This window comes from Microtus ochrogaster, unplaced genomic scaffold, assembly GCF_000317375.1.
Source record: "Microtus ochrogaster isolate Prairie Vole_2 unplaced genomic scaffold, MicOch1.0 UNK59, whole genome shotgun sequence".
In the NCBI taxonomy this organism is placed as follows: Eukaryota; Metazoa; Chordata; class Mammalia; order Rodentia; family Cricetidae; genus Microtus; species Microtus ochrogaster.
In genome coordinates, this window is record NW_004949157.1 from 2,259,969 (window position 1) to 2,278,108 (window position 18,140).

An 18,140-nucleotide genomic window follows, 5' to 3' on the forward strand; every position below is an offset into this window, starting at 1 on the left:
TAGAGTCAATTTAGAGGTGTGTGTGTGTGTGTGTGTGTGTGTGTGTGTGTACAAAAAAAGCTAGAAAGTTCAACTATATTAAGAGGTATATTAAGAGGATATATAGGATATATATTTGTGTGTATATATCCTCTTTGTGTGTGTGTGTGTATACATAATCTTCAATATAGTTGAACCTTCTAGTTTTTGTGGATGTTTTCAATCTAAATTTTGTGTCTATAGCACTTGCATTTGTTGTCCCTCTTATGTCATTTATTAAGGAAATCCTAGCACGTCATTATCTTCTGTTTAAATGTTTACCCTTCATACTTTTCTCTATATTATGTTAATCAAAATAAAAACTACTGTGTCTTATTGTATATGCTCATCTTACTGTTGTTACTGTTATGCCTCCTTTAGTTTGCAAGCTGGGAAGTAGGAACCCGGAGGCTATTAGTGAAAAGAGCACGGGATTGGCAATACAACTATGAACTATGTGACTTTAGGCAAGTCACTTCCCTACACTAAATGCTTTTTCAAATTCCCTTTGGCACAAATGTCATAAAATTTAATGAAATGAAATCTTAACTGTTTTCATTTTTATAATGTCTTATTTCTGAAAAAAATACCTAATACCAGAATTATTACATAGGTCTTTTGAAAAAAAATCTATGAAATAAATCTAAGTTCTATTTCATTTATGATACTATCTCAAGACGTGTTTGCTGACTTAAAGAATAAAATGTGAATGAGTCTGTAGTAAGAATGAAAGGAAAAACGGTGCAGTACCTGGTCATTTTGTTCATTCTTAATCGTGGTCAGTTAATAAGTAAAAGTGGGAAGGTTTCATCCAGCAAGGTTTGCATGGGTAGGATGCCACTTTGATTTGCTTATTTATTTTTTGTTGGACAGTGTGTTTTATGTGCAATCTGTTGTATGTGTTTTCATTTATAATGTTAGCTAAAATAATTACTAGATAGAAAGGATTGCATTGTATCATGTCCTTGTTTTTTTTCAATTAATGCTCTTTCTTAGATATTTTAATTTATTTTCCTCTATTAAATATCTTGTCTGATTATTGGCAGCTGTCCCGTTGCCATGCTCTCCATCACCAAATCATCTTTTGGTTGGGTCTGGCATCTCACCAAAACTAACTGCTTTGCCTAAGTAGAATAACCCTGGAATTCATTTTGTTATTCAATATCTAGATAACACATTCCATGAGCTAAAAATAGACTTTTAGGGAGAGCCACTCACTTAGCTATAGCCTTTTCTTTTCCCTACCCAGTTTATTATAGATTCTGGTTTAGAGAACAAGTAAAATTCACTGTGGATTTGTTCTTAGTCTGACTCTTTTTCTTTCCCAGATGTCAGAACGAACATTTTGAAAACTTAGATTTTGTGGCCTCTTCTTGACTGATACACTGAATATTTGCTGTAGTTAAAGATCTAGCTAATAAGTGAGATGCTCATGGGTATGTTAGAAAGTCAAGGGTTAATATGAAGTTTCATCTGGATTTAACAGAATCCAAATTATTGCACATACTGTGTTTAAGGATCTGTCAGTGGATTTTGGAGTTGATTTTATTTTGTTCAACTCAATTCATATTTGTTATATTTGTTTAAGCAGAGTTTTAGTATTTTAAGCGGTATTCAAGGCATGATGTGAGTTCTAGGTATTTTGATGTGAGACCTAGGGTTCTCCCCCTTAATATAAAGGAATATTAGCACTTTTAGTTCATTCAAAATAAGTGGTCCTTAATACCTGTTCTTTAAAAAATACCCAAGCATAATACTTTGTAAATTAAAATATTATCTGAAAAAATAATTTTATTTAGCTTATTTATAATGTGTGATTATTTTAAAGTTAGTTGATTAAACCTTAAATGTGTGTCACTTATCTTTATTTTCATACTTTTTAGTATTGTTTTAGTCAACCTTACATCAAAAAGTCCCCAAACTAACATATCTCTGCCTTATCCATAGACTAATTGAATAGTAGTGCCAAATCACTCAACCTTAAATTTATTCAATATAACTTTAAAAGTGAGTGTTTTTGTTATATCTCTTAAGTCTTACCATCAGTAAGTGTATCAATAGTAATTTTCTTTTTAAGACCATTCAATTTCCTGATAATTCTGTGTTAACAGTGTTTACTATAAATTTAGAACTGAAAGTGAAATATTTCCAGTATACTTTTTATCTGATGAAAAGGAAAGGTATTACTAAGTAAAATGTCAAATTATTTTTACTGTTATCTTGTATATTTTAAATAGGAAGTAGACCAGTTGCGTTTGGAGAGATTACAAATTGATGAGCAGTTGCGACAAATTGGAGCTAGTTCTAGACCACCACCAAATCGTACAGATAAGGAAAAAGGCTATGTGACTGATGATGGTCAAGGAATGGGTCGAGGTAGTAGACCTTACAGAAATAGGGGGCACGGCAGACGCGGTCCTGGATATACTTCAGGTACAAACTAAGCATTTTCCTCAGTAACTTTATCTGTTCCTAGACTTAATAGCTGCTAATCTCTACTATTCATTAGAACTCCATTATAACAATTTCTCACTACATGGTTTCCAACTCACAGTGGGTCAAATTGTGTTTCAAGAGACATGTAGAGTGAAAGCCTGCTAATGACACACATAGTTCACAGGGCAGTTGTGAGTTCTGTCCATATTCTTATTGGGGATAAATCTGCTTACACCCTTTTGTGTTGATGACCTAAGACCTCTCCTGATTTTATTACTGTATAGCCAAAACTTTTTTCATTTGTGTACTGTGGCTCATTTTTTGTCAGGCATGTGCTGGTCATACTTGCTGGATGGACTGTGTAAATCAGGGGTCTGCATCCTGTGGCTCATAAGGTGATTTTGAGTGGCATGGCCAAAGTCAGCCCTAGGCACAGTCAAGAAGTAGGCGAAGTGTCTCTTTGCCTTCCCAGCTCTTCTGTCCGTGCTTCTTTCTTTTCTCCCAGTAACTTTCAGTGAACCCAGTGCCCACCTACGAGTTCCTACTGTCTTTCTTGCTCAACTGTGTATCTACTATGTAACTTGCTAATGATGGTATAAGGTATAATCCATCTCACCAATATTTGCATTTCAAAAGGGAACTCTTTAAGATGGAAAAGCCTTCAAGATCCACAGGAGTGACGCTATAATGGTGAAGCTATAATTGGTCATTAGCTCCAACAGAGGAAGAGAGAGAGGTAGTAGAGTTGATATTTCAGAGTGGGGAGAGACACCTACTCTTAAAGCCAGCCTTGAACATAACCTTAACCCTTCTCCCAACAGTTCTTTTGACCAATAAATTTCCACCTCACTGTGGAGATCTTTTTCCCCCACTCCCAATCCCCTCATTAAACCTCAGACATAATGAGATGTTTTATAGTGAGCCTTTGTTCAGTCAGTCCACTGAGAGAGGGAGGGAAGACTGTGGGTCTTGCATTCAGGAATGCATATCCCCTTTTATTGGGGATAATCCCACAAGAGACTCTTCCCTGAGACATAAATGTCATGGTGGCCGTTATTGGCCCCTTTTAGAGTTGGCCAAAATGTATACATTCTTCTGTCCCTGTACTTAATATTAAAAGCTGTCATTATTCAAGTTTTGATTATCAAAGTATTGTGTTAAAGACAATTTTCCCTTCATGATCACGGTTATTTAAAGACATGGCACATTCAGGTCTGAACTTAGATAGCTAACAAAACACCTTTTCTTTTAAAAGAAATATTATAACTAAAATAACTTTAGATATGGCAAGCCCTTCATTTTGAATTTAAAATTACTTGTTTTTAAACATAGAAGATGAGTATATTCTTTGGTAGGCTTCTAAATTGGGAAGAATATTGAATCACCCCTGAAACTTCATCTCTGGAAGCTTCTGTTAACCTCTTTTTAAAATCAGACAATGGTATATAACTTTTAACTCTCGATAGGAACTAATTCTGAAGCATCAAATGCTTCTGAAACAGAATCTGACCACAGAGACGAACTCAGTGATTGGTCATTAGCTCCAACAGAGGAAGAAAGGGAGAGCTTCCTGCGCAGAGGAGACGGACGGCGGCGTGGCGGGGGAGGAAGAGGACAAGGAGGAAGAGGAAGAGGAGGAGGCTTCAAAGGTATAGTGGTTTACATAACTGAAAAGTAAAGGTTAAGGGCCAGTCCCGTGGCTCAACAGATAAAGGTACTTGGCTGCCAAACCTGAAACCCTAGTTCAATCCCCCACATGATGAAAGGAATGAAGTGATTCTTAACTATATTATCCTCTGGCTCTACATGTAAGCTGTGGTATATGTACCCCAACACATACCCACCCAAAAATAAATTAATAAAAATGTAATATTTTTAAAGAAAAATAAAGATTAAAGGTATACTGTTAACTGTTTGAAGCTGAATAAAAAGTAAATCTTGCTGATATAACCTGTCTTGTACTTATCTTCATAGCAAATGACACCTTCTTTATGATTTTTGGAATCTATGAATAAATAATGATAACTGGTTCATACTATTTGGGGTTTCTAATCAGCATCTGATTCTTAATCCAGATTGACCTATTGATTCATAAAATAATACCTTCAGAATATTTTGGGTTTTTTGTTAGGAGAATAGATTATTATTAACTGTTGTATATTTGGAATTGGTAGACTTTCCATTACATTTTAGCTTCTATTATTAGTCTAAGTGGGGAATCTGAAAATAAACAATTTAAAGCAAATGGTTTAGAGTCACTAACTGTTGACATTCTAAAAATATTCATACAGGAAATGATGATCATTCCCGAACAGATAATCGTCCACGTAATCCAAGAGAAGCTAAAGGAAGAACAGCTGATGGATCTTTGCAGGTAAAACTTAGGTGATTCTTTTCATCTAAGTAGTTTGAATGTGGCCATTTGAAAGTTGAGCGGTTATTTTACTTTATTTTTAAACATGTTCAAAGATAATAAATTTGTAGTATATTAAATTTTTTCTAAAGTGATACAATTGTGGACAGTCTTAGTCCTTTGAAACACATATGCAAATATGAGGATTTCTCTAGAGAATATGTGACCTTAAATATTTGTTAATACTTTGGCATCCACATTATAATTTTAAGACGATGTTGGTGGTTCTCTAACTCTCTTAAAAAAAAAAAGAATATTCTAAAGGAAATGTTCTAAGAAACTAAAGTCAGCTACCCTTTCCTTTTTAAGTGCATGGATAGCATATTATCTTTATCTGTCCCATAGTCATGATAAGATAAGACATAAAGTATCTAAATATTTTCCATGCCCCATGGGTCAGCTATTCATTTACACGCACAGTCTAGTCTGAGAACCCCTTTTCAAGTAGCTTTGTCAATACTTAACCAGTTGCTAAGTGATTACAGATTTACTGCCTGAACACATCTAGGCACCTTTACTAAGTACTTCATCTGTATTTTATCTCACCTAATCTTACAGTAATCCACTGAGATAAGAAGTTTATTATCTAATTTATAGGTAAGTAAACAGAAGCTGAGGTTCAGTGCCCACAATCATTTAGCTAGCATATGGTGGAGTATTATTCATTCAAACATTGGTATCTGATTCTCAGAATTCATGTTCTCTTTCATTTTATCTGTAATTGTTAACTCTAAATTTTTAAACCAAGAAATAGAGTTCTGACTAGAAACCAGTATACATTCTTAGCTAATTTCAACTCAAATTTTTTATAGTAGAACCTTCTTTAGAATTCATACCAGATCTAAGGGAGTGTTAACTTAATGGTAGTTTCTAAAGAACTAGAATAAAAAAGACTAGTAGTGTTCAGCATTGACACTTAAAATAGTTTATGTCCCTTAGAATGTTATTTTTTAAATACATTAATTTTTATGCCTTTCTAGGATTCTAGTTCTCCAAATCATTGTTTCCAGATTTCCTCTTGTCATTCTATTTTTCAGCACTCAAGTTATAGGGCCATCTTATTCTTCCTGAAGTACAAGTTCCTAGAATTCAGCTCAACAGTTTTTCTACAGTTGATACAGACTGATGATACAAAGACCAGAAATTTATGCTAGAACATTATTTAGAATTTTAAAATGTCTTTTTTATTTATTAAATGTATTTATTTTATGTGTATGAGTATATAGGTGCATCAGGCATTGGATCCCCTGGAACTGGAGTTACAGGTAGTTGCGAGATACCATTGGACACTGGGAACTGAACCCAGGTCCTCTACAAGAACGTCAGGGGCTCTTAACCACTGAGCCATCTTCCCGTCCCCCATTATTTAGACTTTGAAGCAGCTACAAAGGAGGTTTCTAGAGGATCAGATGGAGATTTTGGTATAGAAAAGCTTATTATACTTATGACAAAGTAAAAGGTGGGAACTAAAGTTAGTTCATGAATGGGTTGGTTGAGATCATTCTGGTGAAACTGTAATAAGACATTATTTTGTGTCTCTCTTTGTTTTCCCACATTCATTTTGAAATATAATGATATTGTGAGTTGTGCTGTGTATGTGTGTATATATGGTATGCTATATATTCTGCATATAGCATATATATCTTCTAGTAGCCAGTAATAGTAATGTTATAAATGACCTTACTATTTTTGTTTGCTTAGAAGAATATAAAATGGGAGAATATAAACTTTAGACCTTTTTTCTTAGATTTGACACAGTGAGATGACCACTGTTTTCCAGCTAAGGAACAGTGTTTTGAAAACCTAAATCAATAAAGAGGCTACCATGCTTTAATAGAGTTCTATTTTTATTTCCATACCCCCTTCTATTAAGATTGAGCCTCACTTATATATCTCTGGCTGACCTAGAACTCAGAGGTTCATTTGCCTCTATTTTCCCTTTAACATGTGGAAGTCACATTTCAGACTTCCATTATTGTCAGGCCATTCACGTAGGATCTGGTGTGTGTGTGTGTGTGTGTGTATCAACTATAACTTATTTTAGATTAGAGTTGACTGCAGTAATGAAAGGAGTGTCCAAACTAAACCATTACAGAATGCCTCCAGTGAAGGTAACCGGCTGCGCATGGGTAAAGATCGTAACCAGAAGAAGGAGAAGCCAGACAGTATGGATGGGCAGCAACCGCTCGTGAATGGAGTACCCTAAAATGCATATTTCTGAAGTTGTATTTCCTCTACCATTTCTGTAATTCTTACTCCATTTTAGAAAACTTTGTTAGGCCAAAGACAAGTAGTAGGCAAGATGGCACAGAGCATGAAATGAACACAAATTCTGCAAAGAATTTTTTGATATTGGCCGTAAAAAAACAATCTTCCTGATTTGCACAAAATGATCTTGAAATTTGAAGCGTAACTTTTAAGTACACTTAAAACTTCAGGGCAGGATTTTACTTTTTTAAAAAAAAATACTAAGCAGTGGTCTTTATTAATTAGGACCATTTTCCTGCATTGGGCTATAACTCAGCAGTACATTTTAGTCTTTCTGAGTAAATCACATTTGTGGTAATCATACTAGATCTCTGTCTTCAGTCTCATTTAAAGTCTCCATGAAATTCTGTGCCATTTTGTGTCCTGTGTCAGTTTATGTTTTGGTCCACTTTCCAGTATTTTAGTGGACTCTGAAATGTGTGTCTTGTGACATTTGTCATTTTCATTAGCAAAAAAAAAGTTGTATGATCTGTGCCTTTTTTATATCTTGGCAGGTAGGAATATTATATTTGGATGCAGAGTTCAGGGAAGATAAGTTGGAAACACTAAATGTTAAAGATGTAGCAAACCCTGTCAAACATTAGTACTTTATAGAAGAATGCATGCTTTCCATATTTTTTTCTTTACATAAACATCAGCTTAGGCAGTATAAAGACTAGGACTTGTTTTTTTGTTTCTGTTTTGTTGCACTGAAGTATGACAAATAGTGTTATTGGAAGGGATGTGTAATTTTTCTGTATAGACAGGAAAGGAAATAACTATCTTTTCATTTGGGAGAGGCTAAAAATGTTTTCAGCTACTTGCAAATCTTCCTGGTCAAAAGTTAGGATATGCCTGCTCTTTGGCCTGATGATGAATTTCAACTTAGAGACTTTTTCTTTTGTCCTCCCTAAGTTTTGTTTTTCATTCATATTTTATGTTAAAGCTTATTTTGGAAAGATATGAAGGTCATTTTCATGAACACATAATAATCCTCAGAAATAGAGGTACTTTGTCTGAGAAACATTGAAAGCAGATTAATTTTTTTTTGGAACTTTGAAATATGAAGTCTAATGTATAAGCAGAATTGAAAGCAGACATAGGATTGGTTAACAAGTATTTTTTTTTCTTTTTTGATGTGTTGAGTCTTATTTTTGAGTTTTTTTCGCTTTTTTTAATGAATGAAATTTACTGAAGAAAAATATGTGAAGGACCTTCACTCTGAGATGTTATATTTTTCTTAAAAATAACTCCGAGTAGGGGTACCACTGAATCTGTACAGAGCCGTACAAACCGAAGTTCTGCCTCTGATGTACTTTGTGAATTTGTTTCTTTCAATTTTCATTTTTCATTTACTTTTCCTTGCATACAAATAAACATATAAAATGGAAACAAACTGCACATGGTTTCACAAATATTAAAAGGTCTTTTAAAAAGTATTGCCAAACATTCATGTTGATTTCTAGTTATTTATTCTGGGAATGTATAGTATTTGAAAACAGAAATTGGTACCTTGCACACATCATCTGTAAGCTGTTCAGTTTAAAATACTGTAGATAATTAACCAAGGTAGAATGACCTTGTAATGTAACTGCTCTTGGGCAATATTCTCTGTACATATTAGCGACAACAGATTGGATTTTATGTTGACATTTGTTTGGTTATAGTGCAATATATTTTGTATGCAAGCAGTTTCAATAAAGTTTGATCTTCCTCTGCTAAATTGATGTTGACGCAATCCTTACAATGATTGCTTTTTAAATTTTAAGATAGGAAAGAAATCTATAGAAAGTATTCTGTTACAAAATGTAACTGTTACCATTGGAAATTCCACATTGTCATAGGAGGTTAGCTGTTATTTACCAACTTTCCAGAACATACTCTTCTTTAATAAGGTGAAAAACCAACAAATAGTACACACAGTCACAGTGTACTGTTAAAATATGCACTAAGTCTCTTTTTTACAATGGCTGAATTCAGCAAGGCGCTAACTTGCTTAAATGTGAATTACTAACTTCTAAAACTGTAATTTGATTCACATGTTTTCAAATGGAGTTGGAGTTGATTCATATTACAATATTTCTGTGCAAAATGTGTGTTTTTCAGTTTAAAGTCATGTTTTTAAAATCTTATTAAAGTTTCAAAAATCTGAAGATTGTTTATCTTATCTAAATGTAAATTTTTATTAAAAAGTTACACTTATGAAAAAGCAAAGTATTAGTCTGACAGCTGTTTGCTCCTGTATTCAGTTTCTACATAAATGGCAAAAAATAATGTGTTGAGTCAAAGCAAATAATCATTTTACATGTTTGTGTGTATGTGTGTGTGTGATGTGAATGAAGATACCCACAAAGATAAGAGAGAATCAGATCCCCTGAAACTGGAGTTACAGGTTCCTATGAGCCACCATATGGGTGCTGGAAACTGACCCAGGTCTTATACAGATCTATAATTGCTCTTAACTAACTGATAAGATATCTCTCTACCCCTTTATCAGTGTGACCAGATATCACACTAACTAAAGCTGGCTTGGAATGGCTCACCTCACCTCAAACTCATGGTAGTCCTTTTGCCTTTCATCGTGAATGTTGGGATTTAATATGGACGTGATCCTGGATTTTATGTTCTTTAAAAAAAAAATTCAAAGTCTGTGTGATTTCTAAAGAGAGAAAGGAGACAAGTTGGGTGGGCAAGAGGTAGAAAGGGTCTGGAGGGAGTAGGGATAGGGAAAACCATTGTCAGAATATAGTGTATGAAAAAATGTTTTTGATAAATGTAAAATAAGAAAATACATAAATTTTCTATTCCATGTTCTCATAAAATTTCAGTATGATAAGGCATAGGATTCCAGTAAACTGTATTAAACATTAACTCATGGCTGTGAACACATCAGTATACCCTGACATTGGGGGTGGGGAGTAAGCAGATCTTTGTAATTTAAAAAAGCTATTTAACCATTTTTATTTCATTGTGTGTGTGCATGTGGAGGTTAGAGTACAACTTTCTGTAATTGATTATTTTCGTGGTGTGTCCCAGTGATCAAACTCAAGCCCCCAGGCTTAGTGGGAAGTACATTCCCCTCTCAAGAAAACAAAGCAAAATTAATTTTTCAGAGATATTTTTGCATGAATACAATCACCCCAGATTCCTTTCCTTCTTACTCTTTCTATGGCTCACTAACACTTCCCTCCAAAGGCCATGTATTTTTTTAAACCTACTGATTGAACCCATTTAGTATTACCTTATGTCCATTGTTATAGGCCACCTCCTGGATCATGGATAACCTATCAGGCACTGAATCCTTGAAGAAAACTTACACTCCCCCCCCCCTCCCAGCATCCATGAACTGCAAAATTCATCAGGCAGGGAGGAGTGAAATGTCCACCATTGCTGGAATTTTGGCAATTTGATATGTGCCAATCTTGTGCATTTGGTCAGTCCCTGTGAGTTCATGTGTGCAGTGGCTCTGTCATGTCCAGAAAACACTCCATAGAAGTCCTTCCATACCTCTAGCTCTTAAAAGTCTTCCTGCCTTGGGGTGAAAGTGTGATAGAGATGTCCCAGCTAGAGCCGAGTACTTCTCAGTTTTGTTTACTGTAGTTTGACCAGTTGTGAGTCTATATTGACCACCATTTACTATACTACAAAAGCAAGCCTCTGATGAGCGTTGAGTATAAAGATAAATAGTTAAGGAACAGTTTAATACTGTTCATTTTTGAAATAATAGCACTAGATTCTCTTCTATATTCTATGGTCTACTCAATTCTGAAATAGCCATTTACCAGGTACAAGTCTTGATTACTCAAAAAGATTAGCAGGCACAAGGATTTTACATCTTGGACATCTTTACTTCAGTGTGTATTGCTTGGACTATTATAAATACTTTTTATACTATGGAATTTTATGGTATTGGGAAAAGAAAATGTGGTATTTTGTTTGTTTCTGACAAAGGTTGCCTGGAAATCAGAGGGTGGAGCTAGCCACTAGTTAACTGTAGTTGGTGTCACACATCTTTAATCCCAGCACTTGGGAGGATGAACCAGAAAAGACCAGGATTTCAAGGCCACCCTGGGCTACACAAGATTGAATCAGTCTAAAAGAAAAACAGCTCACACCTTTGATCCCAATACTAGGGAGGTTGATTTGGGTTTCCCCTCTGTGTGCTGTGAATACCATTGGTTAATAAAGAAGCTGCTTTGGGCATATTGCAGCACAGAATAGGGTAAGGCAGGAATTCCAAGCAGAGAGAGGAGAGAGTAGGCAGAGTGAGAGATACCATGTAGCTGCCAGAGGAGACAGACACCTGGACCTTACCTGTAAACCACAAGCCTCATGGTGAAATATAAAATAATAGAAATGAGTTAAATTAAGATGTAAGTGTTGAAGGGGCTGCGAGCCTCTTCCCACAGCCCGGCTCCTGGTTGCCTGGCTAGCTTATACCCCGAAATAACAACACACAAATTCTATTCTTTTAAACACTGCCTGGCTCATTAGTTTCAGCCTCTTAACCCATTTCTAATAATCTATGTAGCACCACAAGTTGCGCTTATCAGGAAGATTCTAGCCTACGTCCATCCTGGGTCGGAGTTTATTGCGTCTGCCTCAGAGAGCAGAGCTATCGAGTCTGCCCAGGAGAGGGGAGCATGGCATCTCTGCTCCAGAGAGCAGAGCTGTTGAGTCTGAGCTCACTTCCTCTTCCTCCCAGCATTCTGTTCTGTTTACTCCTCCCACCTATGTTTTAACCTATGAGGGCCAAGCAGTTTCTTTATTATAATTAACCAATGACCTTCCTCCATCATGTAAGAGCTAGCTAGAAATACACATAAACTATTAGCCAAACAATATTGCAAATAATAAAGTTTTTGTGTGATTATTTTGGGTCTGGGTGGCCAGGAAACTAGCGAGCAGCCTCCACCAACAGATTGGCATACACTGTCTGGGGCATAGATCCACATAAGACTTAAAAATGCTTAAGAAAAAAAGGCTTTTAGACCTACAGAAATAGAAGTAAATTGGTGCTAGTCGCATATTTTTAGATAGGCTCTGTTTGCTGGCAACAGGCAGAGATGCAGGTACTTTAAGAGGTTTCCTGCTTACAAAAAAAATGCAGTTTTTTTAAGATCTTGCTTCCTGGTTTTTGCTGGCCAATTCTGCTTTGGGCCTTCTGCAGAGCACAGAACAGGACAAGTAAGAGGAGGAGAAGGTAGGTGGAGTCAGAGAGATGTCATGTAGCCACAGCAGGAGACAGATACTGTAACCTTGCCAGTAGGCCACAACCTCATGGCGATGCACGGATTAATAGAGATGGGTAAAAGTTAGCTAGAAATATGCATAAGCTAATAGGCCAATCGTTATTGTAATTAATATATATTCTGAGTGATTATTTTGGATCTGGGTGGCCAGGAAATTAATGAGCAACCTTTGCCAACAGGAGGTGGAAACAGGATCTAGGTGCATTCAGTCTGATGATTTGTAGAGATAGGATGCTCCATTTAGTCTGAGGAATTGTAGAAACAGAATACCCCACTCAGTCTGAGGATTTAGTAGAGGTAAGAACTAGTGGCTGGCTGCTCTGCTCTAATAGTTTTTTATCCCCTAATATCTGACTCTGGGTTTTTATTATTAAGGCCAATTGGAATTTGTGCTACAATAAAAGCCTTTAGATTTTTCACTTGCCACATGATAAAAGACTATATTTCAAAATTGAGTGTTTTTGTAACCAATTTCTATATACTATATACTTGATTATTGGAGTAGATTGAGAAATGAAACTAAATATCAACAGGTCATTGCAAGGAATCCTGGGGATTAGAATTTATTATCATTATTCAGTATTATATGGAATTTAGGTGGTTTATGCTGAGCAAGGAAATGAGAACCCTTTTGTCCAAGATAAGATTCACTTGGTAAATTCTAAGGAATCCTTGTCAGGTTTCCCTAGAGGTCAAAACTTGTAAGATAGTGTATAAAAGAACAGTGCTGGAACTCAAAGGAGTCTCTGTCATTAGAATGTGCTAGTGTAGCAGATACCACACATTGCAATGGAAGGGAAACAGGGTGGGGAACTGGATTCCACATTTGACTGGAGTTTAGAATTAGCCCTGTGATACTGGAGGAGACATTTGATCTCTTGGGCTGTCAGTTCAGGGATTAAGGTTAAAGTAGGGAGGGTGGTAAGCATCCTTACTCCATATTTATACTGTATTCACGTTTTATGTGGAGAAAGCTTTTTTGAAAAAACTTCTTTTTTGAATCTTTAGGGGTTTCACATCATGTACCCCAATTCTTTTCGCCTCCTGGTTCTCCCATATTCTCCCCTCTCCATGAAATGAAACAAAACAAAGCAAGCAAAAATGAACAACAAAAAATAAACCACAACATCACAAAAAACATACTCAGAAAAATCTCTGCTTCTTTTATCCAGACTCTCCATCACTCCTTTATCCACCCTGATGGCATTGGAGGCTTTGGTGTGTTATATAATATACACCTTTGTCAATCAGCTTGATTAGCAACTGTCCATTGCAGTGAGTCATTGATCTGTTTCAAGGTATCTGGTTCTTGGTACACCATCCTCACTGTATCTTTACAGGAGCTCTTCTAGGGTATCCTGTGTCTTGGAGATCTTGCAGGTATTGTTTTGCAGTACCAGTTCCTTCACAAGCTCCAGCAGGACCTAGATGGGGTAGAACCTAGGGTGTGTGGACCCAAGGCCCAGTTGTGGACCTGGGTGTTAGCCAGGCAGATCATATCTAGCCCCTGGGGCCACCTGCCTTGGATGCAAGGACAGAGTCATTTCCCCTACATGCTTGCCCTCAGGGTAGGTTCATCCTTACCTGTGGTTAGAGGCCAGCTCTCTGTAGTGGCCAGTGAGAGAGGCAAGGTCAGCTTTACCAGAACAGGGAAGGGTGGGACTGGTCAGTATAGCCTGATTTCATCAAGCATGATTCCTAAGGCCTCCTGAGATGACACTGACCACAGACCCCAGCTACAGCTGGATCATGGACCCAGGCATAGCCCTAGGCAGCAGCCTAGGCCCAGATGACATCCTGGCTCTAGGTGGAGGGAATGGCCACTCAGGTGGGAATAGTTCCAGCAGCTATATGGTCGCTGGACACCATCAAGGACTCAGATTGCAGCCCCAACCCTGGGGCAATGCAGGCTCTGGACTTCAGGTCAAACCCCCACTGCGGTAGAACCATGGACTCCAGCATGATACTTAGCAGCAGCTGAGTCTGAACATTACCGCTACCCCCAGTGGCAGCATGGCCTCAAGACACTAACTTGACCCTTGATCTTGGATGTCTGCACAATCTTTGAAGGCAACAGGAGCATCAGATAGCACAGACCCTGACTGCAGTGGGGCCATGGATGCTGCCGTGACCCTCAGCTGCAGCTTGGGCTCAGATGTTGCCATGTCATTGAGTAGCAGTGCAGGCCACTTTTGACATGGCTGCATCCTGGTCCTTGGATACTAACCCAGACTCAGGTGGGTGGTTTGACCCCAGACTTCTTCATGGTACTCTGTGGTAACCTGTGCCATGTATGTCAATCTGGACCATGGATACTTCAGAGCTACAGACCTAGACATGGCCCTCAGTGGCAAGCCTGGGCCCGCATGACCCCTTGGGCCCAAATGGTAGTGCAAGCAATCAATATCTGTATGACCCATGCTGTGGCGTGGTGGTGGTCCCTGCAAGCCACAGGCTTTGATCCCAGCCTCTGTATGGGCCCTAGCGGTAATCTATGCCACAGAGTTCGGTGCAGATCCTGGCTGTAGCCAGGCCATGGATCCAGACATGGTCTCAGGTAGCAGTTTAACCTGATCCTTGTTCTGTGTGATAGCTTCAGGCACTTAGATCAGGATGGCTTTGATTGGCAGTATGCCCCCTGGACAAAGCTACAGCATGTGTGTGGCCCAGACCCCAAGCTTCATGTTGTGAGGACCTGAGTTTGCAAACTCCATTAACCATTATAATGAGCTGGGAGTAGAGCAGATCTCAGCTCCAGAAATGTGCTGTGATGGCAGAAATTTGAAAAGTTACTCTAAAAATGGCCAATTAAGAAGATAGGAAGCAGAACCATAAAATTTAATGAGATCCAGATGGTCTTGGGAGGCATCTTGTCCTTGAAGATACCGTGACAGTAATTTATGGCTCTTTGTTAGGTTTTCATGCCCAAAAACTGACCAATGGGTTCAGAAACTACCTTATCCTATGTAGTCCTCACTCAATCCCAAGCCGATAGGACATAAACTCCCCTAAGTTGTTTCCCCTTTAAAAATTTGCCCCTTCCCCAGTGTTGGGCTGCACTTTCCTCACCCACTGCATTGGTGTGGTGGAGGTACAGTCCAAACTCAAGTTTGAATTTAAAATCCTCATGTAATTTGCATCAGAAATCTGGCTCTGTGGATTCATTTGTGGACCAGAACCCTGGGCATAACAATGTAGACTTCAGTGGCACTGTTGGGGCATGGCTATCAATATTGATCTCAAGTATGGTAGGATCAGGTGCACAACCATAGTCTCTGGCAGCTGACTAGGACTGGCTGTTACCATAGCCCCAGATGATGTCAAAGGCCACCCAGATTAGTATGGTCCCAGTGGCAGCATGGCTAGTGGACCCGAACTCGGCCACAGAGAGCAGCCCAGGCCTCTGAATTCAAAATGGCACACAATGGCATCAGGAACCATGGATGTCAACACAGACCCCTGCTACTATAGGACCACAGACCCACATATAGCCCTTGGTAGAAGCCTGTCTGGACATCAGTCATGGTTCTAGGTGGCAAGCAGGCCTCCTTCCTCAGTTGACTACTCTTCATCACAGTCACCATGGACACAGGTAGCAAGCTGGCCTCTAACATCTGCCTTACACTATCTACCTTTCTTCCTTTATGTGTCTTTCCATGATGTATGAACCATTCTACTTTTCCAACTCTCCCAATTCTCCCCCTCAATTTCCGTAAAATGAGGGGGCCACATGCTTGGCCCAGCAGGTCCCTGGCTGTCCTTTTGCCAGCCTGGACCCAAGGACTGGGGCTGACTTTCTTCCCGCCTGCTCTTCCAGCATGTTAGCCCCCATCTGAGTGCACCTGCATCAAGCAGATGTGGCTGTTCTTTCACAACACTGCACCTGAAGAACTGAGCTGGCTGAGAAAGCTTCTTAAAGATAAATATAATGACAAAGTTAACACTGAATTCAAGGACAGTTCCCATCCAGTTCCCAGTTCCCAGTATTGGCACTGCCAAGATGTACAGAGTTAGGTAAAACCATATAGGAGGGCTACAATCAAAACAGAACTGGCATGAAATCAGTAAAAAGACTTCTCAAAGGAGGTTAAAACCTTATCTACCTAATTAGGCAACAGAATCAGCTTTGGTTATGGCATTGATCTATGTTGGAGGGAGTGAGGTCACTTGTTGGTTCCCAGCCACCCCACTAGCTTAGACCTGAAATAATCACACAAAAACTGTATTAATTAAATCACTGTTTAGCCCATTAGCTCTAGATTCTTGTTGGCTAACTCATATTAATTTAACCCATTTCTATTAATCTGTATATCGCCAAGTGGCTGTGGCTTACCAGCTAAAGTTCCCAGCATCTGTCTGCAGTGGCTCCATGGCTTCTCTCTGACTCAGCCCTTCTTTCTCGCAGCATACAGCCTAGCTTTCTCTGCATAGTTCTGTTCTTCCCTGCCATAAGCTCAAAGCAGTTCTTTATTCATTAATCAATAAAGGCAACACATAAATAGAAGGATCTCCCACATCATTTCCCCCTTTCTGTTTAAACAAAAAGGAAAGCTTTAACTTTAACATAGTAAAATTATATATAACAAAACAGTTATCAATCAAGAATTGCAGATATAATATTTGTATTTACTTTACCTTTTATAATAACTAAGGAAAACTATAACTATAAATTCCTTAACTCCATCAAAGACTCCAGAAGGATATGATATTACCAAAGTAAACAAGAAGTGCATTGTAAGCAACTTCCAAAACTCTAGAATTGACAGAGACATCTTGCTGCCTGGATAGTCATACGAAATTCTTCTCTACCATTGGGGCACCCAATCTTCAGCCCACAGGCCCATAGTATCCAGTAGACTATTCCATGAAGCAGGAAATTTCAAAGACAGTTCTGCCTATATTGGCAGTTTGTTCAGTCACATTTTTCTGTGTCCTGCAGAATGTCTAGCAGACTCTTTCATGAAGCAGGAACCCCAAAGGATTGTATCACCTTTAGGCAAATTCAGCAGTCATTTCTCTGTGAGTCCTGCATGTCCAGTTCATCAAGCAGTTCAGGCAAGAGCAGTTTCTTGCCCACAAGTCTAACTGACTTCATAAGGAGACTCTCCAATGCCTATCATCTTCTTGAAGTAGCTTGGTGCTGCCAGGAGCAGATGTGTCTCACTGTCATGAAAAGTCTTAAGTTCTGAAACAATTTAAATGTCATATTCTGAAGGTCTCTGAAAGATTTGAAGAATACCTATCTAACTAAAATATATCTTAATGCATCTAGAAAATATAACTAACATGCCTACAAGCTTGACTATTATAGATGATCATTTATTAACCTATATTTTTAATTAAACATTACATTTTTAAATGAGCTACACAAACATGATACCTTAATCAAGAGCAGAAATATACATAAAACAAAATTGACCTTAAATTTGTATCAATAAACCGAGATCCATACCAATGCAAATTATTCTTATCTATATTATATCCCTCTTTAAATGTAAATAAACATTTATAGACAATATTTGGGAGTATGGGCATAGTTTTCTCCATACAGCTTCCTGTTGATTGGGGACACTGTTAATCAGGTCTTTCATGGTATATCCTGTGTGACAGATTCATCTCAGTCAGCAGTTGGGCAAAGTAGTTTTTTGAGGAGTGTTCACAGTGACCTTTCAGGGGGTCGTGATCTATCAAACCATATTAGCCTGGAATGAATCCACAGGTTCACATTCTCTGTGGAAACAAAAGAAGAACCTCTTTTCCAAAGCAACAAACAC

At 38.0% G+C, this 18,140-nt stretch overlaps 1 protein-coding gene across 10 annotated transcripts in view; it reads left to right on the forward strand.

Annotated features, from left to right (window-relative positions):
- Fmr1 (fragile X mental retardation 1) overlaps positions 1-9,324 on the forward strand; it is a 42,435-nt gene extending 33,111 nt beyond the window's left edge. For 4 of the 10 annotated variants that reach the window (XM_005369746.2, XM_013354674.2, XM_013354676.2 and 1 more), the window contains 4 exons: positions 2,256-2,451; positions 3,921-4,103; positions 4,746-4,828; positions 6,963-9,324. In XM_005369746.2, the coding sequence (XP_005369803.1) occupies positions 2,256-2,451; positions 3,921-4,103; positions 4,746-4,828; positions 6,963-7,073 (573 nt within the window). In that variant the 3' untranslated portion in view covers positions 7,074-9,324. The remainder of the gene's footprint in view (positions 1-2,255; positions 2,452-3,920; positions 4,104-4,745; positions 4,829-6,962) is intronic. The other 6 variants (XM_013354673.2, XM_013354675.2, XM_026777354.1 and 3 more) reach the window with 3 other exon arrangements.
- Positions 9,325-18,140: the final 8,816 nt, after the last annotated feature.